Source organism: Anticarsia gemmatalis, chromosome 29 (genome assembly GCF_050436995.1).
Source record: "Anticarsia gemmatalis isolate Benzon Research Colony breed Stoneville strain chromosome 29, ilAntGemm2 primary, whole genome shotgun sequence".
NCBI lineage: Eukaryota > Metazoa > Arthropoda > Insecta > Lepidoptera > Erebidae > Anticarsia > Anticarsia gemmatalis.
This window is the reverse complement of record NC_134773.1, coordinates 2,924,302-2,947,468: the sequence shown is the minus strand read 5'-3', so window position 1 is coordinate 2,947,468 and position 23,167 is coordinate 2,924,302. Positions and strand designations below refer to the sequence as shown.

At 41.5% G+C, this 23,167-nt stretch overlaps 6 protein-coding genes and 1 long non-coding RNA gene across 8 annotated transcripts; 1 reads left to right on the top strand and 6 right to left on the bottom strand.

Moving 5' to 3' along the window:
• The first annotated feature begins 112 nt into the window (after positions 1-112).
• LOC142985059 (uncharacterized) lies at positions 113-18,289 on the top strand. Of its 2 annotated transcripts, XR_012960180.1 has the most exons (4): positions 113-262; positions 16,127-16,237; positions 16,785-16,861; positions 18,152-18,289. It is a non-coding gene; the product is annotated as an uncharacterized LOC142985059 (long non-coding RNA). The 2 variants fall into 2 exon arrangements; XR_012960179.1 differs by having other exon boundaries at positions 114-262; positions 16,785-18,282.
• Positions 613-1,125, bottom strand: LOC142985058 (histone H4). Its single transcript, XM_076132975.1, has one exon. It carries the CDS (start codon positions 1,117-1,119, stop codon positions 808-810), a length of 312 nt encoding a protein of 103 aa, XP_075989090.1. The 5' UTR covers positions 1,120-1,125; the 3' UTR covers positions 613-807.
• Positions 2,094-2,950, bottom strand: LOC142985055 (histone H3). The gene has a single exon (XM_076132971.1). The coding sequence runs from the start codon at positions 2,641-2,643 to the stop codon at positions 2,233-2,235; it is 411 nt and encodes a 136-aa protein (XP_075989086.1). The 5' UTR covers positions 2,644-2,950; the 3' UTR covers positions 2,094-2,232.
• On the bottom strand, positions 3,727-4,426 carry LOC142985057 (histone H2B). Its single transcript, XM_076132974.1, has one exon. The coding sequence runs from the start codon at positions 4,104-4,106 to the stop codon at positions 3,732-3,734; it is 375 nt and encodes a 124-aa protein (XP_075989089.1). The 5' UTR covers positions 4,107-4,426; the 3' UTR covers positions 3,727-3,731.
• On the bottom strand, positions 5,363-5,873 carry LOC142985056 (histone H2A). The gene has a single exon (XM_076132972.1). It carries the CDS (start codon positions 5,833-5,835, stop codon positions 5,461-5,463), a length of 375 nt encoding a protein of 124 aa, XP_075989087.1. The 5' UTR covers positions 5,836-5,873; the 3' UTR covers positions 5,363-5,460.
• LOC142985160 (uncharacterized) lies at positions 6,661-13,172 on the bottom strand. Its single transcript, XM_076133157.1, has one exon. It carries the CDS (start codon positions 12,830-12,832, stop codon positions 7,070-7,072), a length of 5,763 nt encoding a protein of 1,920 aa, XP_075989272.1. The 5' UTR covers positions 12,833-13,172; the 3' UTR covers positions 6,661-7,069.
• Positions 14,057-15,645, bottom strand: LOC142985107 (uncharacterized). Its single transcript, XM_076133067.1, has one exon. It carries the CDS (start codon positions 14,889-14,891, stop codon positions 14,160-14,162), a length of 732 nt encoding a protein of 243 aa, XP_075989182.1. The 5' UTR covers positions 14,892-15,645; the 3' UTR covers positions 14,057-14,159.
• Positions 18,290-23,167: the final 4,878 nt, after the last annotated feature.

Genomic DNA, 23,167 nt, shown 5'->3' with positions numbered 1-23,167 from the left:
AACTGTTTATATTCTCTATTATTTAAATGTTACTCGAAACATTTTAATTCTAATCTTAATACCTATTATTAATGCTTGCATGTTATTTATTACTATGTACCTATTTGTAATTTGTACGGATATTTCTATTTCAGGTTACCGGTAAGCAGCTGAGCTGAGGCTGAGGCTGAGGCTGAGGCTGAGCCCTGAGGACATTCGACGTCGCAACGTAGCATCAACTAAGAAGAAACGCAGTCGAATGCAGTGCAGAGAGACGATCCAGGTATGTCAGTCAGTGTTCTGGTTACAAATATTGTATTTTTGTAATATAATGTACATACTCACTCATAACTTCAAACAAGTAGTAGCTGTACATAAGTAAGTTGACAGAGAGATACACCAGTATCAATGATTTTATCATAACACATTATATAGGTAGGTAGGTTACCTACGTACGTGTATTATACTCTATTCGTTTCATATAATATTGATGATTATGTTATAGTAAACTACTCGGTACGTTGCGTTCTAGCGTTAGTAGGTGAAGTGAATTTATTCATATATTATTATTATTATGTACGTGTATAGTAGGTATACAGTATACTATGAGTATAGTAGTATAGTATGAGAGTTTGACTTATCGTGTGTTCATTATAGAAACATAAACTTTATAATAGTTTATATGAATCGTATGCGGCCCTGAAAAGGGCCTTTTTATTAGCGCTATCACATATGACGCGTACGCTCAACGAGCGATGCGCAATTGCGACAGTGCCGGCTGGAGGACGGGACGGGTGTGTGTGTCGTCGTCCGTCGAGCAGAAGCAGCTTAACCGCCGAAACCGTACAGGGTGCGGCCTTGACGTTTCAGCGCGTAGACGACGTCCATGGCGGTGACGGTCTTCCTCTTGGCGTGCTCGGTGTATGTGACGGCGTCGCGGATCACGTTCTCGAGGAACACCTTCAGCACACCGCGAGTCTCCTCGTAAATAAGACCGGAGATACGCTTGACGCCGCCTCTGCGCGCGAGACGACGGATGGCGGGCTTCGTGATACCCTGGATGTTATCGCGAAGCACTTTCCTGTGGCGCTTGGCTCCTCCCTTTCCCAGACCTTTTCCTCCCTTTCCGCGGCCGGTCATCTTCTTTGTTCTTTAGTGTTGTGACGTTGAGTTGAGCAGACAGACGAGTGACGCGCGCACGTTGTTCAACGGGCGAGCGCTGGCGAACGACTGGGTGCACGGGCCAGTACATGCCCCTCATTTATATACGCGTTGCGGCGCTCGCTCGAGCTCGCTCGTTCGCTAGTCGATAGGTCGGTCGGAACTCGGACGCGCAGGGTTTGTTTTGTTTTGGCGGGCCGTGTGCGACTTGCTGCCTCATTTTAGTTGATATTATTGTATATGTATATTTAAAAAAAAAAAAAACGTAAATTTCAACTATTTACTTAATTATATAAACTAATCAAATAATATTTATTTATTAATATTATAACACACCGCCTATAATATGGTTAGCAGTGTACAACATCATAATATTGATTTAAAAAGAAAAAAACAAAAAGTATTATTTTAGGTACCTATATTAAATTGGTTGTTAGATTTTGATAATTTTTATCATCATTCAGCAGTAGGTACCTATCTATATTTATTACTAGCATACAATACACGATCAGTATTATTTAAGGAGTGTCTGTCTGGTTAAAAGAAAAAGAAAAAAAAAAAAAAAAAAAAAAAAATGTATAAGTACAGTAATGTAGGTAATGAAATTCGACCATTTTGTATTTAGGATCTATTTCGTCCTATATGTACTGTCTCTATTATAATATGTAATATTATATAATATGTAGCTGTATGTACCACGCCAGTAAATATTGTAATTTGTCAAATATGATGGACTTATGTATATTGTGTGTAGGCCTGCATCTTTATAGCTTGTAAGTACAGGAATGATGATATCATGTTGCAACTGCTATATTTTATTTTATTATATTTATATGGGGACCATACTTGCAGTATTTAGATATTAGGTAGGTATATTGTGTGTGTTAATTAATAGTTTGTTTGACTTTTTAATGTTAGTTGCAGAAACATATTTTATTACAAAAATATATGACTCATGTGTGGCCCTGAAAAGGGCCTTTTTGGTATTCGGCTGAGCGGCAATACAAGTGTATACTTAATAGGTGTATACAACAATATATCGCACACCGCCTTGTACACGCCAACTGCAGTACTCGATAGTACTGACTGCACTTAGGCGCGCTCTCCGCGGATCCTGCGCGCCAGCTGTATATCCTTGGGCATGATGGTGACACGCTTGGCGTGGATGGCGCAAAGGTTGGTGTCTTCGAAGAGACCGACGAGGTAAGCCTCGCTGGCCTCCTGCAGGGCCATCACAGCGGAGCTCTGGAAACGGAGATCGGTCTTGAAGTCTTGAGCGATCTCACGCACCAAACGCTGGAACGGAAGCTTGCGGATCAACAGCTCGGTACTCTTCTGGTAACGACGAATCTCACGGAGCGCTACGGTTCCGGGCCTGTAACGATGGGGCTTCTTGACACCACCGGTTGCCGGTGCGCTCTTGCGGGCCGCCTTGGTGGCGAGCTGCTTCCTCGGTGCCTTACCACCGGTGGACTTGCGAGCGGTCTGCTTGGTACGCGCCATTTCTTAATTGAATTGAATTGTACTGAAACTGAACCTGAACGAACGACGTGCGGTGCGAACGGCGCGACTGTGCGAGCGGGAATGAAACGCGCATTGCCCGTCCCACTCGTATTTATACGATCGACACGGGCCGACAGCGCGAACCGGCCGCGGCGAACTCACTTGGAATTTTCTCTCTAAATTCGTATAAATCCTTTATTTTAAAGCGTACATAATATATTATATTGTGTGTACGTGTTTATATTATTATTCTATAAGTAACTTGATAAACGTCAAACTATGATAAACGTCATTTTTTTTTTTCTTTTTTTTTTTTTTTCTTTATAACATTGAATGACAACTATTTGAACGAACGAAACATGAAACAAAATGCGTTATACCTATATGTTATTCTTACAATTATCATTATTTTTTTTTTGTTATTTTTAAGTAAGTATTTATAATATTTTATTTAAGTACATAATATTGTATACCGTTCATCACCTATAAACATTACACCTATCACTGTATTTCTCCATCGACTATTTGCAGTTTAGTAACTTGATAAACGTCAAACTATGATAAACGTCTTTTTTTTTTTTTTTTTCTTTTTTTTTCCCATATAACATTGAATGACAACTATTTGAATTTTATTGAAGTACTTAAAATAATATTAGGCAGGCAATATTATTATGTACGATATGGGTATAGTACTCTGGTCGTGGAGCTTCAAAGTGTCATTATATTATTATATTTATTATCATCATACTTTATATTATATAAATAATATATGTATTGTTGTTTTTTGTCAATAATATAATTCCATTGTGTTACTATTTTTCTGTGTGTATTAAATTTAATCGTTGCAGATCGTAAAGGATAGCGACTGGGAGTGACGGAGATAGGTTTTTTTTTATGTTGTTGTTGTTGTTGTTGTTGTTTGACTTTTGACATGTTTATCAACAGAAACATACATTTTGTATGTTAAATTGTATATGAAAATATTTGTGGCCCTGAAAAGGGCCTTTTGTTTGTGCGCAACACATAGGTAGGTGAGTATGTGGTGAGCGCAACGGTGGCGGCGGTACAAGTGCAAGCACGCGCTGTGCTCACTTGGAGCTGGTGTACTTGGTGACAGCTTTGGTACCCTCGCTGACGGCGTGCTTGGCGAGCTCACCGGGCAGCAGGAGCCTCACGGATGTCTGCACCTCCCTCGATGTGATGGTGGACCTCTTGTTGTAGTGGGCTAGACGAGACGCTTCGGCGGCGATGCGTTCGAAGATGTCGTTAACGAAAGAGTTCATGATCGACATAGCCTTCGAGGAGATACCGGTGTCGGGGTGGACCTGCTTGAGCACCTTGTAGATGTAGATGGCGTAGCTCTCCTTCCTCTTGTGCTTCTTCTTTTTCTTGTCGGTCTTGGAGATGTTCTTTTGGGCCTTGCCGGATTTCTTGGCGGCCTTACCACTTGTCTTGGGCGGCATGGTGCGGCGATTCAACAATCACACAACAATACAATACAGAGCGCAAAATTCGATCCGTGCGGCACGGGGAGCTGTTGGATTGTGGTTCGAAATTGCAGAGAGGCCGCTCTTATTTATCGGCGCTCTCGCCGCGCGGTGGTGGCGACCTAAGGGAGCGCGCGCCGTCGGACGGGCCAATAGGAGCGCTCCGATGCGGTCTCTGTAAGCTCGACGCAGTGCTGACGCACGCCCGGCAGCTACACATCGCGGAGCGCGGAAAGGGCGGGGGGCGATCGACGCGGTACAGAATACTGGCTAAGGCTGTTTAAAAATTAAAAAATAAATTAAAAAAAAAAAAAAAAACACTCACACACTCTCACAATATAATATAATGCTAAGCCAAGTATGTTTTGTTTGTGTTTTATCTAATAGGTATACATATATTATTCACTTATTAAATGTATTAACTTTATCGTTAGATTTTTTATTTATTTATATATTTGCGTTCTGCGAACGACTGACATAGATGAAATAAATATTATAACCTAATTATTTTATTGTATCGGTGTTTACACCACCATAATAAGAGTGTACATATTTTGTAATTATAAATACATACGTTGTTGACACGTGGATAAACTAAACTGTACTCACTATTAAGCATTTATTATTATTTTTTTTTATTTAAATCAGCACCTACATGCCATATGATAATATTTATTTAATGAGTTATCGATATTTCATAATTATGAACTACAACTAACTGCTACTACTACAACTGACATAGGTACGCAAAAAAAAAAAGAAAAAAAAAACATTGGTAAGTATTTGAATCTGGCTGAGATGACGTATATTTTTTTTTTTGTTATTCCGTTTTACGGCCCTGTGATCTAGCACTTTTGAGCTTTTTTGTAATCTGTGGTTATATCGAAGTTACGGTATTGGTAATGAAATTAAATTGTGGAATTTGGGAAGATGACGTATATAATAATAATTGTTGCCATATAGTATAATATAATGTATTGTACTTTTATACTATATATTATCATACTTATTACGTTTATTAATTAATAATATAATTATTAAAAAATCTATTCGTTCGTGGGGTTTTTTTTTTTTTTTTCTCTGTTGTTGTTTGTTTTGTGTGTGTTTGACTTTTACTCATGTTGCAACAGAAACAGTCATTCATTATCATAGGATAATTATTATGATAAATAGATAGACTTTGATTCATATTGTGGCCCTGAAAAGGGCCTTTTGTAAGAAAAATGCACGCCGCCGTCGTCGTCGTCTTGGTCGTACGACAGACAGCAACGTATCATTATATCTTCCCACGAAGTGCGTCGGGTGTGAGGAGGAGGAGTAGGCGGTGGTTTTAAGCCTTCTTCTCGGTCTTCTTGGGCAGCAGGACCGCCTGGATGTTCGGCAGGACACCGCCTTGGGCGATGGTCACGCCGGAGAGCAGTTTGTTCAACTCCTCGTCGTTGCGGATGGCCAACTGAAGGTGACGGGGAATGATCCTGGTCTTCTTGTTGTCCCTCGCTGCGTTGCCGGCCAACTCGAGAACCTCAGCGGCCAAGTACTCCATGACGGCGGCCAGGTACACTGGTGCACCGGCACCGACGCGCTCGGCGTAATTGCCGTTACGCAGGAGCCTGTGGATACGACCGACGGGGAACTGAAGACCGGCACGGTTGGAGCGAGACTTTGCCTTTCCCTTGACTTTGCCACCTTTGCCGCGGCCCGACATGTTGAAGAGTTTGAGTTAAATTGAAGATTTGAAAACAAAGTTACACACACAGCTGAAACCGTGTGCGCGCGCAGCGAGTAAGCGTTGTAGAGTGACTCGCCAACAGCAGGGGCATTTTATTATATACGCGATCGCTGGCGCGCAACCGTCGGGCGGGGAGCGGAGTCGACGCTTTAGAACGAAACGGGCGAGAAAACAACACGATAATCGCCGCTATTGCGCGTGCGCGGCACTTTCGCGCCATTTCCACGTTATATTTTATGAATTATAGATTTATGATTTATGTATAATGTATAATAATATATATGCTCAGTATAATGATGAGAATATCAATACAAATAAAGAAAAAAAAAATAATTTTTTTTTTTTCGTCCGGCAGTCGGGCGTCGTCACTTGTCAGTTTGATTTTGACAGTAACTAATAAAATATTTATGAATGTGTTTTTTTTTTTTTTTTTTCTCGTGTAGGTGAGTGTAGGTAGTCGGTGCAATTGCAATATCGTAGTGTCACTAATGTCACTTGAGAGTTATAATAATTTGAATTGTGAGTGAGTAACGTACGCGTGCAAATTGCAATGTGCATCGCGATGTGATTAGAGCTAATACATTTATTATTTACGAGTATCTAGGTACTCGCGAGTGACCTAGGGAAGCTAGGGTGTGTTTGTGTTTGTGTTTGTGTTGCGGTGTGCCGTTATAATGATATGATATAATATCATCGTCATCATCATCGTATCGTGTGCTTCGTAGGTATGTGTTCGGCGGCTTTGGGTGAGTTTTTTATTTCAGATAAGCTGTTAGCTGTATATGTACTGGGTACATTATGCTGTGCCGGTAAATAAGAAGACTTCTTGCGGTTTGAAGAAAGTTTATTTTCAGATCCTTATTGTTTCGATGCTAGCTGTGGACTGTGTTGCTAGTACAAATGGCCACCATATTTATACAAAATCCTCAAATTAATGTAGGCCCTCTTATTGGCCGATAAAAATGGACCAATTAGAATCCCCGCATTTTAGCCAATAGGATTCCAGTAAGACATTTTGGACAAAAGCTTAAGTACTAGGAAACTTGACTGCGACGAGAGCCGCTTACATTAATTAACAATTTTTAGTGTATTTCTGTACAATTTCTTAAATAAAGTATATATATTTACAATTCTTGTCTTATTATCTACCTTATAAAAATACAATCAGTCGAATATTAGAAAATAACATAACAATTCTTAAAACTTAACGCTAAGTGTCGTGCTCAGTGGCGCCACCACGCACATCTCTCCCGCCGTGCGAGGTCGTCGCATCTTCTGTCGGTGCGGGTGCGTCGTCTCCCCTGAGCGGCAGTATCACCAGCTTGCGGACGGGTCGGCGAAGAACTCCTCCTTTGGTCAGGATGTCCACGGTCCTCACGACGTTGTCCGGGCCTGGGTAGACAGCTGTCACACGTCCTCGTAGCCAGATGTTGCGTGGCAGGTTGGGGTCAACGACCTGCACTAGGTCGTCGACTCGTACCGCAGGTCCGCGTCCGTGGGGCTCCCGCCGGTTTTGAAGTTCCGGTAGATATTCTCTCAGCCACCGCGTCCAGAAAACGTCGGCTAGTCGTTGCGCTGCTCGCCATTTTGATGTTGAAAGTTCGTCTCGTTCTGTGAATGTACCGGGTTGTGGTACTCGGCCGGGTCCGCCCAATAGGAAGTGGTTGGGCGTGAGAGCTTCAGGGTCTTCTGCGCTAACTGATACGTGAGTCAGCGGTCGGCTATTCACGGTGTACTCGGCTTCGCTAAGTAGAGTAGACAGGACTTCCTCCGTAGGGTTTCGCTCGTGCAGTGTCGCTGTGAGGGCCACTTTGACTGACCTCACTAATCTCTCCCATGCGCCGCCCATGAATGGTGCACCGGGGGGTATGTAGCGCCAGGAGATTGTCCTCTTCGCTGCTTCCTGCGATGTCCCTGCGTCGATTGCTTGTCTGAGTTCCTTGTCTGCTCCCTTCAGGTTGGTACCGTTGTCCGACCAGATTTCTGTTGGACACCCACGTCGCGCGATCATCCTGCGTAGCGCCATAATAGCGGAGTCGGTTGTGAGTGAACCCGCTATTTCTAGATGTACAGCTCGTGTGGTGAGGCACGTGAAGATTGCGACGTATCTCTTCTGTCTTGTTCTGCCAACAGCTACCGAGAGAGGTCCGAAGTAGTCCACGCCTGTATACGTGAAGGGTCGTCGATGATGCGCGAGGCGACAGGCTGGCAGGTCTCCGGTCCTTGGGTGTGGCGGTACTTGTGTCTTCATTCTACAGAACAGGCATCTCTTCAGTATAGCTCGGGTCACTGGACGAATGCGTATGACCCAGTATTGTTGTCTGCACTCGTTCACTGTAGCTTCAACTCCGGCGTGATGTAACTGTCGATGTACTGAGTTGACCCACAACTTTACGGTCGGATGGTTTCCGTCTAACACCATAGGGCTTTTGATGGCTTCGTTGGCTGCTCCTATCGCGTCGATTCGGCTCCTGAGTCTGATGACGTCGTTGGTTAGCTCGACGCTTAGGTGATGTAGACGGCTTTCTTTGTTGATCGGTTTGTTGTCTTTTAAGTCTTCTATTTCTGTTGCGAAAGCTTCTACTTGCGATGCACACATGAGAAGTTCTTCTGCTTTCTTGAGTGTTTCAGCTGTTACCGGGATAATCTTGTCGTAGCTGCGTAAGGAAGTTGCTTTCTTGACCACCTCTCTCTTCGTTGTTTGATTCCAGTTCGGGTCCTTCACTGTGTTTCTGATTGTCCTTTTGTAGTTGACGTTATCCGTCCTGTTTCTACACAGTTGAATGAACTGTAGAACTCTCGCTGTTGTGTATCGAAGTCGATTCCAGTCTGAGAAGCGTGATACATCGGGTAAACCTTGACTTAGTTTCAGATCTTCCTTGTGGCGTGTGAGGTGTACCTTCTCTTCTGTCGAATCTTCCGTCTTCTCGTTGTGCTTCTCTGTTGGCCAAAGTTCTTCATCGGTGAGCAGGAAGTCAGGACCTTTGTACCATCGGTGATGCTTGTCGAAGGCAACAGGTACGTCTCGAGTGGCGTCGTCGGCTACGTTCATTTTTGTTGGTATCCAACGCCATTCGTTTACCTTTGTACTCTCTTCAATCGCTGCTAAACGGTGAGCCACGACGGGTTTGTATGATCTTGATCCCGTTCGTATCCAAGTTAACACTGTTCGACTATCTGTCCAAAATACTCTCTTGTCGGGTTTCTTCTCGTGTTCTTCTATGACTGTTTCAGCTATTCTGGTTCCCATCACTGCTGCTTGTAGTTCTAGGCGGGGTATCGACGTCAGTTTAAGAGGTGCTACCTTCGCCTTAGCCATGATGAGTGACACCGCTACGTCCCCGTTCGGCGTCTCCGTTCGCCAATATAGGACCGCTGAGTAGGCAGACTCGCTCGCGTCGGTGAAGACATGAAGCTGAAGCTTAGTCGCATCGCTGTAGCCGAGGTATCTCCGTGGTATGGTCACGTCTCGAAGTCTTTGTAGATGTTCCATCCATATCTTCCATTCCTCTGCGAGATCCTCTTGTATTTCAGCATCCCAGCCCGTTCCTCTGCGCCAGACTTCTTGTAGTATTTGTTTCGCCTTGATAGTCACCGGTGATGCGAGTCCTAGTGGGTCGAATAGAGACATAACGATCTTGAGTGCTTCCCTCTTCGTCGGCGTCTTCCTTTTCAGTAGTGGCGGTTCAATTCTCGCTAAGTTGAGATTGAACGTTAATTCGTCTGTAGTGATCTTCCATATGACTCCTAACACTCGTTCTGTGGTTTCTGTCGACGTATATAACTCGAGATCTTCCCTTTGTTCTTGTTCTCCTAATGCGGCTAATAGTGATGGTGAGTTCGACTTCCATTGTTTCAACTCGAAGCTTGCGTTTTGATGGATTTGTCGCACGTCCTTTGTTATACGTATAGCGTCTTCCAATGTTTCGAAACTGTCCAAGTAGTCGTCCACGTAATGCTTGTTCTTGATGGCTAGCGCTGCTTCTGGGTTTGACACTTCGTATTGTTTCGCGTTCAAGTTTTTGACGTAGATCGCTGTTGATGGTGAGCTCGACGCGCCAAATATTAGTGACTTCATTCTGTACTCTTCGGGGGGATTGTCGTCTCTTCTATCTCCTCGCCATAGGTAACGTAGCGCATCTCTATCTTGAACTCGTAGTTGCACTTGCATGAACATTTCCTTGATGTCGGCTGTGACGGCTATAGCATGTTGTCTGAACTTCATCACGACGCCTGATAGAGACTGTAGGAGGTCCGGACTTTTGAGTAACATGTCGTTGAGAGACACTCCTTTCGTCTTGGCTGCTGCGTCGTGTACCACTCGTAACTTCTCTGGCTTCATGGGGTTGATGACCGCGAAGTGTGGTAAGTACCAGGTTTTACCGGGTGTTGTTTCTCGAGGTGCAGGTTCTGCGTATCCCTTCTGTACGAGTGCTTCCATCTGTTCCTTGTACTTCGTCTTCAAAACTTGATCTTGATCGATCTTCTTCTCGATGTTGTGTAGACGCTTCAAGGAGTTCTCGTAGTTGTTGGGTAAGTTGTAGTCTTCTTTACGCCATAACAGACTTGTTTCATACCTTCCATCTTCAGTCTTTTTCGTAGTGTTGTCTAGGATTCGAAGAGCTTGTTCCTCTGGGTCTGATCTAGGTCTCTTGGGGTTCAGGCAGATCGCGTCCATCTCGAAGTACTGCTTGACTAAGGTTTCTATGTGGTCTTCATTTGTTTCGGTCATATGGGATACGAAGTCGATGCTCTGGGTTTTGTGTTTCAGCAAACTGCCATGGAGTACCCAACCTAGTGACGTGAGAGATGCCACAGGTTGGTCTTTGTTTCCTTTCCTTATGTCCGATGTCAGTAGGAGATGCCAGTTGTCTTGTCCGATCAGTAGCTTCGGCTTCACGTCTTCATATGTCAACTCTCCCTGTATATCCCTCAGATGTTGACACGCCTTGATGTGTTCCCTAGATACGCGTTGCGACGATACTTGGAAGTTCCTTACTGTACGAGCCTGTATTCTGTCTTCAAAGCCGTTCATACCTCTAATCGAGAATGTGACTCTTCTAGAGGCTATTTCTGACGTTTTGACGTCACTAATTGTCTGTATTTTCAACGGGTCGACGGGTCCTGTCGTTCCTATTTGCTTGGCTAGGTCGTTGTCGATCAGGGTCACTGTAGAGCCGTCGTCCATTAACGCGAAGGTGTTAATTAGACCTGTAGAACCTTCTACTTGCACTGGTATGATTTTTAAGAAAGACTGTTTCTTTCTAGGCGTCCACGTAGAGGTGATGATTTCCGACGCTTCGGACTCTTTCTTATCTTCTTTCTTGTTACAGTGTAGAAGCGCGTGATGAGTGTATTTACAGTCGTTCACGCCGCATTGTTTCGTAGCACAACGGTGAGTAACTTTCCTATATCTCAAACATCGAAAGCAGAGTCGTTTGGCCTTGGCTATGTCCCATCGTTCATCTTCATTCATCTTCTTAAAACGTCCACATTCTGTCACCAAGTGTCCTGTTTGTTCGCATACCGGACATCTCGGTGTGTACGGTTTTTCCGTGACGTTGTGAACTCTCTGTGGCCTCTTCTGTGCGGTGAACGGCGGTTGTGTTGATATTTGCTCAGGTAGCGCGTAAGGACTGCATAGCGTTGATTCTCTTCTCAGGAACTTGTCTAACTTCATCAAGTCTGGGTCTTCTTTGGGTTCCGCGGCGGCGAAGTCGAAGAATCTGTATCGCAGGGTAGGCGTCAGCTTGTCCACTATTGTCTTGCTCACTTCCGGGTTGTACATGTAGTTGATACAGCTTAAGGTTTTTAATGTAGCGACGATATTGGAGATTTTCGTGGCGAATATACATATGTCGCGGGGCGATTCCGTGAGACGTGGTAAAACTCGTAGCGCTTCCATTTGCATCATCGCTATTGACTCTGGTCGTCCAAATCGAGATTCGAGTGCTTGCATTATCTCGGATGGGTGAGCGTCGGTGATAAGCAGACCCTCAACTGCTTCCCTGGCTTTTCCTTTAAGATTTCTTCTTAGGCGGTTTATGTTTTCTACTGTACTATACACACTTTCCGTTTCATAGTAAGCGGCGCGAAAAGGTAGCCAATCTTGATACGAACCATTGAAAATAGGTAGTTCGATGAACTTAGGTCGTTGACCCGCTCTCACTGCTGACGTTATGGCCTCCGCAAGTTCCTTGAAGTCCTGTCGAGCTCCCGCCGGTGTGAGAGTCCCGTGCGACTGATGTTGATCTCCCTGCATAGTGGTTCTTATAACTGACGGCTCTTCCGGCTGATGTGGTTCGTTCGTGATCGCCAAGATTGGTTGCGTGTTTTGCCTCTCTAGCCAGCTGTCAACCCTTTCGTTCACTTCCTCTTTCGTACACACGGATATCTCTTCTTGTTCTTCATCTGAGTCCTCAGTCTCTAGGACGGCTAAGCGCGCGGTAGCCAACTCCACTTGTAAGCGTAACAACTCTTCCCGCGCTTTTGCGATTTTAATAGCTTTAACACGACTCGCGGTTGATCCCCCTTGCGCCCTTAGCACTGGCGGGGGGGAGGGGCACTGTGGTTTGTTCGGTTGCACACTAATGTTCACTTTCCTTTGCACTGTCACTGTCTCACCTGGTTTCGTAGTTTCCTTATTGCGGTTCGGAAGAGGGTCCGTCCTCCCGCCGGGCGGCTGCATGCACGCGGCGTCCATCCGGAGCGTCGGTGCTGTTGAAGCGGTTACCGAAGGTGTTTCGTCTGTTGGTGGCGCAAGCGGTGCCGAGGCTCGTCCCGAGGGCGCTGTCGTCGCGGTGACCGATGTGGTGGCTGCTGTGTTCTCTGTGTTGTCGGTCGTTCCTGTGACGCTGGTGCCCGTAGCCTCGGTGGTAGCACCGGTCGCCGAGGTGCTGGCCGTGCCCTCGGACGACGACGGTGTTTGTGCGGTCGTCTTGCGCCCCTTTCCTTCTGAACGCGTAGTCGGCATGTTTTCGTTTTGTTCACGTTTCTATCTTCAGTTTTAATAATTTCTTTCTTCACTATTTTTCAGGATTCTTTCTTCAATGTTTTTCAGGATCCTTTCTTCGATAATGTTTCAGGCTTCTTTCTTCACTGTTTTCAGGATCCTTTCTTCAATAATGCTTCAGGCTTGTTTCTTCACTGTTATTCAGGATCCTTTCTTCAATAATGTTCAGGCTTCTTTCTTCAATGTTTTCTTCCTGTATCCGGCTCGAAGGACCATTTAATGTACTGGGTACATTATGCTGTGCCGGTAAATAAGAAGACTTCTTGCGGTTTGAAGAAAGTTTATTTTCAGATCCTTATTGTTTCGATGCTAGCTGTGGGCTGTGTTGCTAGTACAAATGGCCACCATATTTATACAAAATCCTCAAATTAATGTAGGCCCTCTTATTGGCCGATAAAAATGGACCAATTAGAATCCCCGCATTTTAGCCAATAGGATTCCAGTAAGACATTTTGGACAAAAGCTTAAGTACTAGGAAACTTGACTGCGACGAGAGCCGCTTACATTAATTAACAATTTTTAGTGTATTTCTGTACAATTTCTTAAATAAAGTATATATATTTACAATTCTTGTCTTATTATCTACCTTATAAAAATACAATCAGTCGAATATTAGAAAATAACATAACAATTCTTAAAACTTAACGCTAAGTGTCGTGCTCAGTGGCGCCACCACGCACAGTATATAGGTATTATGTAGTAGCTAGTTATAGTGTATGATATTCTAGGTGTTTTGAAATTATAGTTACGTTACGAGTTAACCACTCACATGTCATGTAGGGTGGCATAGGTAACGTCGTCGGTTCGTGTATTGTTTGATTCGTCGTCGGTATCATAGCTATACAATTATTATTATTATTGTTGTTATTATCTCTCTCGTGTTATATACCTTAGTTAGTTAGTTAGTTAGTTAGTTGGTTGGTTACATAGCTGTGGTAGTTTATTGTTTTGTTAGTAGTTGGTTGGTTAGTTTGTTTGTTTGTTTGACTTTCTGTATACGCATCAGAAACGAATATGTATGTTTGTACATGATTCATGAATATATTGTTAGCCCTGAAAAGGGCTGTTTTTGGTAGTGGCGAGCGAGTGTGTCACGCACGCCGCCGTGAGGCTCGCGGCTGCTGCGACGGCGACCCGGTGGCGGGTCGCTCGCTGCCGCTGCTGCTGATGCTGCGGCGGCGGCGCGGCGGGACCGACGACGCGACGACGGTGTAGCGCGACCATGCACCGCACCCGCGCGTGTATAGCGCGCGCACTCGTTGGCTGCAGCGGCCGGCGTGTGTGATATTTACTTCTTGGCTGCGGCTGCCTTCTTCGCGGCGGGCTTGGACTTGGGCGTAGCGGCGGCCTTCTTGGGCTTGGGCGCCTTCGGCTTCTTCGTGGGTGGCTTCGCGGTCTTCTTAGCCTTGGGTGCGGCGCCGCCCTTGGCCTTGGCGGGCGCGGCGGCCTTCTTGGCGGCGGGCTTCTTCTTCGCGGCGGCGGCGGCCTTCTTGTCCTTCGCGGCGGCCGAAGCCTTGGCTTTGGACGGCGATGCGGAGGCAGACGCGGACGCGGCTGCGGCCTTCTTGCTCTTGGCGCCGGCGGCGGAGGCGGTCGCCTTCTTGCCGGCCTTCGACGCTGCCGCTGCACCCTTGCCGGCGGCTGCCTTGCCCGCACCGGCGCTCGCGCTCGGCTTCTTGGCGGCGGCCGACTTGGACTCTAGCTTGAACGAACCGGACGCGCCCTTGCCCTTGGTCTGGATGAGCGCGCCGGACTCGACGGCGCTCTTCAGGTATTTTCTGATGAACGGCGCCAACTTCTCGGCGTCTACCTTGTACTGAGCGGCGATGTACTTCTTGATCGCCTGCAGCGAGGATCCGCTGCGCTCCTTCATCTCCTTGATAGCGTTGTTCACCATCTCGGACGTCTTCGGGTGCGTAGGCTTCGCCTTAGGTTTCTTAGCGCCGCCCGCCTGTCTTGCCTGTTTCTTTGCTGGTGTAGCGGGAGCGGGAGCTTCGGCGGCGACTGCTGTATCGGCCATTGTTGATGATAGATTGATTGCGAGAGTAAGTAAGTAAGTGAGAGAGAGAGAGAGAACGATCAAACAAACGTGTTCACGCGAGTGTGAAAGAGAGGTTCGATCTGAGACTTCGACTATCGTAGTAGATGTCGCCACTATACGCAACTTGCCACCCGATTAGCTACCTCGAGACTTTACCGTAACGAGGGCCATTCTGTCGCGAGACGATTTCTCGTATGAACACTTCATACTTTTCACTAACACGTATCTAATTAAATACAAATTTATTATATTTTTGTTATGTAACCACACTCGTTTATTGTATTTTCGTATACATAATGAACGAGACTATCTACCGGTACCGATAGATATCGCATAAAACGAACGATCGAGCCGGCGCTCACCATTATAATCCATACTGTCTACTTGGCATACCTCGCGTTCACTTCAAAATGTATTTTTCTCTATAAAACACAACGTTTCAGTTGTAAACGGTCGATAAATCAACAAGGAGGATATCGAGCTTGAAACGTATCAACATTTCATTTGTATTAACACTTTGGTCGAACGTATTAGACGATTAAAAGTGAACCTTCGTAAAACACGAAAGCGTTATACCACTTAAGGACGGGCGAGTCAGACCTGGTGGTATAACGTTTAATAAACTAATATAAAATTACAAAATACTATATTAAACAATGTGAAAGTGCATATAATGCAATTCAACATGCCAATAGACGAATAATCACGTTATGCACACGCTCAATCTCTCGCCGTACGTACACATACGGTACACGGTACGGAGACAGACACCCGTGTCCCGTGTAAGTTTAGTAGATTCATTCCCTTAGGCAGTGCTCTCAGTTACAGCTATTAATTTATTAATTATGTACCAGTGTCCAACAACACAACACTTACTTGAACACAATATTAAACACACACACAAATATTAATTAATTAATTAATATTATGCATAAAATTTTCTATTTAGTTCGATTTGTCTAAATATGTAGGTATGTAAGTTTTAACAACAACATTACTTTGATGTTGACATGTACACATACCATAATATATCAATATGACAATTATTATTTTAATTATCATACAGTTACGTTAGTTAGTGTTAAACTGTTTATATTCTCTATTATTTAAATGTTACTCGAAACATTTTAATTCTAATCTTAATATTATTAATGCTTGCATGTTATTTATTACTATGTACCTATTTGTAATTTGTACGGATATTTCTATTTCAGGTTACCGGTAAGCAGCTGAGCTGAGGCTGAGGCTGAGCCCTGAGGACATTCGACGTCGCAACGTAGCATCAACTAAGAAGAAACGCAGTCGAATGCAGAGAGACGATCCAGGTATGTCAGTCAGTGTTCTGGTTACAAATATTGTATTTTTGTAATATATGTACATACTCACTCATAACTTCAAACAAGTAGTAGCTGTACATAAGTAAGTTGACAGAGAGATACACCAGTATCAATGATTTTATCATAACACATTATTATATAGGTAGGTAGGTTACCTACGTACGTGTATTATACTCTATTCGTTTCATATAATATTGATGATTATGTTATAGTAAACTACTCGGTACGTTGCGTTCTAGCGTTAGTAGGTGAAGTGAATTTATTCATATATTATTATTATGTACGTGTATAGTATACTGTATACAGTATACTACTATGTAGTATAGTATGAGAGTTTGACTTATCGTGTGTTCATTATAGAAACATAAACTTTATAATAGTTTATATGAATCATATGCGGCCCTGAAAAGGGCCTTTTTATTAGCGATTGATAGTAGGTATAATGTTCGCAACAAATAATATTGCAACACAGTTTCTTTTATAATTTTTTGCGACGTTCACACAAATTTTAAATCTTTGTTTATTTTAATTTCAGGATTATGAAGCTTCGAAGTGACACAGAAAGAAATGAGAAGACCGCAGTCGTCATAGCGAGCAGACGTGATCACTAACGTACGGGCTTTCTACATTCGCAAGCAATTAGTTATTACTGTATGGACTAGGGTTGCCATCCGTCCGGGATTCCCCGGATTTGTCTTAGTTTAGAGGGCATCCGGGGAGCGTCCGGGGAAGGTTTCATTTGTAGACCGGGTTTAAAAAAAATAATAAATAAAAAAAAATTGGGCCGCCTGCGAGACACGCACTATGCTCGCACACCACAATCAACTGACGAACCAAGTATATTCACCGTTTCCACACTCCTCCCGTCGCGACTCTTCTTGTTGACATGTCCGGCTTTCGGACTCTAAAATCCGGGGTTTTCACGCGTCTTGTCCGGTATTCCAAATTTTAGAGATGGCAACCCTAGTATGGACCCAGTTAATGCGTAAGCGGGGCCGCGCGGCACTTTACTCAGATCGCCGGCGTGATGGTGTCCCCGCCGTGTAGGGAGACCAAGAAATCTGTGTTCTGTTCAAAATAAGTTTCGTCGCTTAGACATCAAGAGCAAATCAAATCAAATAATTTATTTGCTCAAATATGGTGTTTAAAGATGATAATACAAGTGAAAAAGCGCATATTCTGCCACATGTGGCGTGCAAATATTAACAAATTTTATAACAAAGTACTTGTTTATAATATTTCTATCTTATCCTCTAAGCAAGTGGAATGTTTACTATTGCTACCCCCAAAAAGCCCTTTACAGGGCTGATGGTGAGGAGAAATTCTACGACGCGTGACGCACTCCTTTTGTATCCATATTTTATATTGTAAACTAGCTGACCCGCGCAACTTCGCTTGCGTCACATGATTTTCCCCACTTTTGCAACATTTTTCGTTGCTACTCCGTTCCTGATGGCCGTAGCGTGATGTTATATAGCCTATAGCCTACCTCGATCATGGTCAAAATTTTCCCCGTTTTTGTAACATTTTTTACTGGTACTCTGTTCCTATTGGTCGTAGCGTGATGATATATAGCCTATAGCCTTCCTCAATAAATGGGCTATATGACACTGAAATAATTTTTCAAATTGGACCGGTAGTTCCTGAATTAGCGCGTTCAAACAAACAAACTCTTCAGCTTTATAATATTAGTATAGATATTATATAAATATTTTCAATTGTGTATAATCCTTAAGACTTTTCGATCTCTGCTTACATTTAATTTAGATGAAGGAACTTATAATAATTTGTATTTTTTTATACTTACAGGTTATTAAAGGCATGAACCTTACGATAACCGCGCTAGTCTTATTTATTTAGGGAAAAATATAATATAACATGTTAAATTATGTCTAATTTCAGATAATCAAGGACAAAGGAATCCTCGGAAAAAATGAAAATGAATGAGATATTTGTAAACATTATTTATTTATTTGAAAACAATTTAGTACTGTAAATATCACAATAGTACTTAGGGGTTGTCCATTAATCACGTGAGGCTTGAAAGGGGGGGGAGGGGTTTGATAAAAATCACGAAAATAACACAAGGGGGAGGGGGGGTGTAGTAAGATATCTCGTGTATTTATTTTTTCGTCTAACGCGCGGTTTTTAAACAAATAATTAAAAATTAAACTCTTCGTTTATTATTATTGTTATGACAATAAAAAAAAATTTGCAACCTGGTGTAGACATTTTTATTATGGTCCTTAATTTCAGAATAAAATAAGATTATAGTTATTACCTGTATTTAAATTAAGATAATATTCAGAAAATTTTAAGATTCGTTGTAGGTACTAAAAATACACGTGATGTTGAGAAGGGGGAGGGGTGGTGGTCTTAAACCTCACTACGTATCACCAATGGGGGAGGGGGGGTTAAAAAATGCTAAAAAAAGATCACGTGATTAATGGACAACCCCTTAGATACTAATACAAAAACCTTAATTTATTACGATTTTAATAAAATATATTGCTCTCATTAACATAAGGAAACATTATTATCGACATTTCAAAAATTGTGCTGTACTTCCTACTTATAAGATCACATTTATTGTATTACCACAATTTTAGCAACAAAAACATTTGAAATTTGAATTTGTATGTCCGTAGCGCGCGCTCAGCCAACCAGCGCGCTACGAGGCGTGCTGTTTGTCCTTCCCTATTTTTTTCTTCTTGTAATCATCTTATTATAAAGTGGAATAAAATCAAAACTGTCTTAAATTATCTCTCCTTTGCATTAAATTAAATTTTTTGTACCATATTAATAAATAATTAAATAGAATTGTCATTATCAAGTGTTCGTCCATTTCCAAAAAAATATAAATCAATAATCCTGTCATGATGCATAGTTAACGACTCATAGTATAGATGCGTTTAATTATAATTATTAGTATGTACTTAATTATTCGATTAAAAGTTTAATTAATAATTATTTTCTGTCAAAGCGTCAGTTTATTTAATTTTTAAACATTTGAAAAACATGTATCTATTTATATGATCACTATTTAACTGTTATTCGCAATAGTTTTGTTAAAAAAATAATAAATATATTATGATAAAAAATATGAGAAAAATAATAAAAAATAATAAATATTATTTTTATTTATAAAATAAAAATAATAAATAATTTTTAGTTGTACAAGATATTTTTTGTTGTACTGCTGGCAACATCCAATAAATATCGAATATTACTCATATTGTTATTAATTATTTTATTTAAACTACAAAAAAAGTATTAAATATTTGTAATTATTTATTGTATTTTAATATTTCTAAATTAATTTAAGTAATCGTGTCGATAAAACAGTTCGTTGTCTATGGGTATGCAACCCATAGACAACGAACTGTTTTACCGACTCGACTCGGTCGAAGTTTATAAATTCGCCCGCATTTGAAATATCGGCTCATTTCTGTTCGAACCTCCGTCGGGAAAACATGTGAGTCTGTGCTATCATATCGTCGGCCATTATTGTAAAAGTAACGAAATAATCTTAAAAGCGTAATTAATTAAAATATCTGTACCTACGTTACCGGGATAGGGAATCGTGCTTCAAAAATGCCATAAATCTACTAAATTTTTAAATGACCCGACCACGTGTTGTAACCATAACCTTAAAAGAAAATTTTCTCGCGTCGACCGTTAATTAGTTCGAAAAACCGTCTTCGTTACATCTACTAATGAAGACGGTTCACTAAAAGCCGTTAAAAGACTCTAATAGCAACAAAATAACGAACTTTTAACGCGTAAAAAACTTTGGTTTGAGGAAATTTTCGTGCAAAGCGCCACTTGTAGGTACTTCAACGCAATCCATCCAGTTGAAGACCTGCTATTCTGTGTTCAGCGGCCATGATGCAGAGCTTTGCAGACAAGTCTTCGTCAGAAGCACGATGCTGCAACACGTGGCATCGATATCATCATCATTGAAAAAGGTTGGTCACGTATTATTGGTATTTTACATTTTGAAATATATTTATTAAGTTTTTCAAAAATAACTGTTTGGGGTCTTCAGTCAGTCGAAGTAATAATCCTTACAAACTTTTGCATTTGATTTTATAATAGTAGTAATATAAGATAACAAAACGTGATATTTATTTGGCCTTTGACCTCAACTATTTGTCGTTAATTTACAAACTTGAAGCAATAGGAAGCAGGTTAAATATTTCCACAATTACGCAACATTTTTAATGTACTTATATTAATATTCTATTTAATTTGTTCTATAGCAGACCACGTGTCGTCGAGTGCTTGAAGTGAAGGATTGCAGACACCAGCGCTGTGGGAACTGCCAGGATCATCACGATAGAAATGGTCAGTCTTATTTTATTTATATTTTTTTAATATTTGTTAGGTTAGTAAATATGGCCATTTCTATAACGTACGGAGTTTACGAAATAAAGGATATTATTTTATTGCAAATTGTATTGAATCGTGTTAAATGTGTAATTGGTCGTCCGGTTTTTAAGGTATATTGCTTTTTATGTCAAGTTGCTGTTGAACCTTCAAAAAGAAGAAATATACTAGCTTCCGCTACTTCCGTTTGAATAATTTCTGAGTAAAAATTGTACTTTGTGATATTTTCACGAAATTTGAACCATTGCGCAAGAGCCCCTGATGTTTTTTTCTTTATTTTCATTTTCTAATTTTATTTGTTGTTTAGAAGAGCACGTGTCGTCGAGTGCTCGGCGCGGAGGATCGCAGAGAACAGCGCTGTACGCACGATGTTGCTGCGAGCTGGCTGACACCTCAGGATCATCATGATTGAAAAGGTTAGTGTTACATTATTACTTGCTTACGCCCGCAATTTCGTTTGTGTGCTTTTTAAAAATGTCTATTAATTAGGATTAGGTATTTAACCTAATCCTAATTAATAGATATTTCTAATTTTAGAGATAATTGATTAAATAACAGCAATCTGACTGCCTCCGTGGCGCAGTGGTTTAGGTCGCCACGCCGATACCACTGCGTCGGGAGGTCGTGGGTTCGATTCCCACACGGAGCAATTATTTGTGCGATCCACAAATAATTGTTTCGGGTCTGGTTGTGCTTTGTGTCCGTTGTTTGTATGTTTGTAGAAGTCCCCGCGACACAAGAGCAATTCTTAGTGCGGGAGTTGTCTTTTAATTAGAAATCATTAGTTTTATAATGGTGATTTTTTTTTATCAAAGATTTAATTCTTTCGCCACGAGGTACCTTTTACTTTGTTTCAGTTGAAATACATATATTATTGAGTATTTTTTCCTTTTTGTATTCATATCTTATTATTTTAATTTTTATCACGTTTTAATAAGTAATTCTCTCGTTTTAATTTTTTTTTCTAATGTGGGTAGGTAGGTAGTGGTACATGATCGGCGTGGTTTCGCAATGCTGTATTTAACTTCTATTCACGTTCTAAAATTGTATTTTGTTCGTTTAATCTATGCCTTTGCTTAGTCAATGAAACAGTAATTATCTTACAAACATTTTTTCTTAACTTTGGTAGGTACTTAACCGGCCTGCTTGCTTTCGCGTAACTTCTTTCGTTTATTACTATAGTATTTCGAAAATAATTAGATTTGAACGATAAATAATTTAAGCAGTCTTGTATAAAAATCAAGATTTTTTATAGCATTACTGGAAAGCATTGTTTTCGTCTACCTACAGTTATCAGATTTTATTATTTAATTGTATGATCTCCAAACCTTAACGTGAAGGGTGTTTCATTACTTATTCTTTTTAATTTTATGTGTAACTAGCTGACCCGCGCAACTTCGCTTGCGTCACATAAAAGAGAATAGGTCATAATTTTCAGTTTTTTTACATTTCTCGTTGCTACTCCGCTCCTAATGGCCGTAGCGTGATGTTATATAGCCTATAACATTCCTTGATAAATGGACTATCTGACACTGAAAGAATTTTTCAAATCGGACCAGTAGTTCCTGAGATTAGCGCGTTTTAACAAACAAACAAACAAACTCTTGAGCTTTATAATATTAGTATAGATTTTGTGCTCTCCGAACCACAACGTGAAGGGTGTTCCATTATTAAATTTAACCCATTACTGTCCCACTGCTGGGCAAGGGTCTCCTCCCGTAATGAGGTTAGGCCTTGAGTACACCACGCTGGCCAAGTGCGGGTTGGGGACTTTGCATGCCCTCAATAAATGTATTAAACAAATTTTAAGCATGCAAGGTTTCCTTGCGATGTTTTCCTTCACCGTTGGAGCATGTGATAATTATTTCTAATACACACATAACTTCGAAAAGTTATTGGTGTGTTGCCTCGGGTTCGAACCTGCGACCACTTGCGTGGGAGATGTCAACTTATACCACTCTGCTATCACTGCTCCATTACTTATTTTTTTTAAATGTTGTGTAATTTTAACATGACATGTGCACTCACACATTGGCTGTAAGATATCTAGCAGACAGACAATCTGACACTTATGTATAAGTTGTGAAACTGTTCCTTAGTATCCTATTTACACATTGTTTAAATACAGAACTTTTTTTTAAATCTATACTAATATTATAAAGCTGAAGAGTTTGTTTCATAAAAAATCTTTCAGTGTTAGATAGCCCATTTATCGAGGAAGGCTATGGGTTATATATCATCACGCTACGACCAATAGGAGCAGAGTACCAGTAAAAAATGTTACAAAGACTGGAAAAATTATGACCCATTCTCTCTTATGTGACGCAAGCGAAGTTGCGCGGGTCAGCTAGTTGTGGGAATATGATGCCATATACCCAACAGTAGGTTGCAAGCTGAATAGATTCATAGAAACACTTTGGTTCTGCCTCTGAATTCAATATATTTAACAGTATTGATAGAGGCATTGAATCCAGTCCCTACTAATATTATAACCGTTTAACCAATAACCCTCTTATACATAAAAATCTA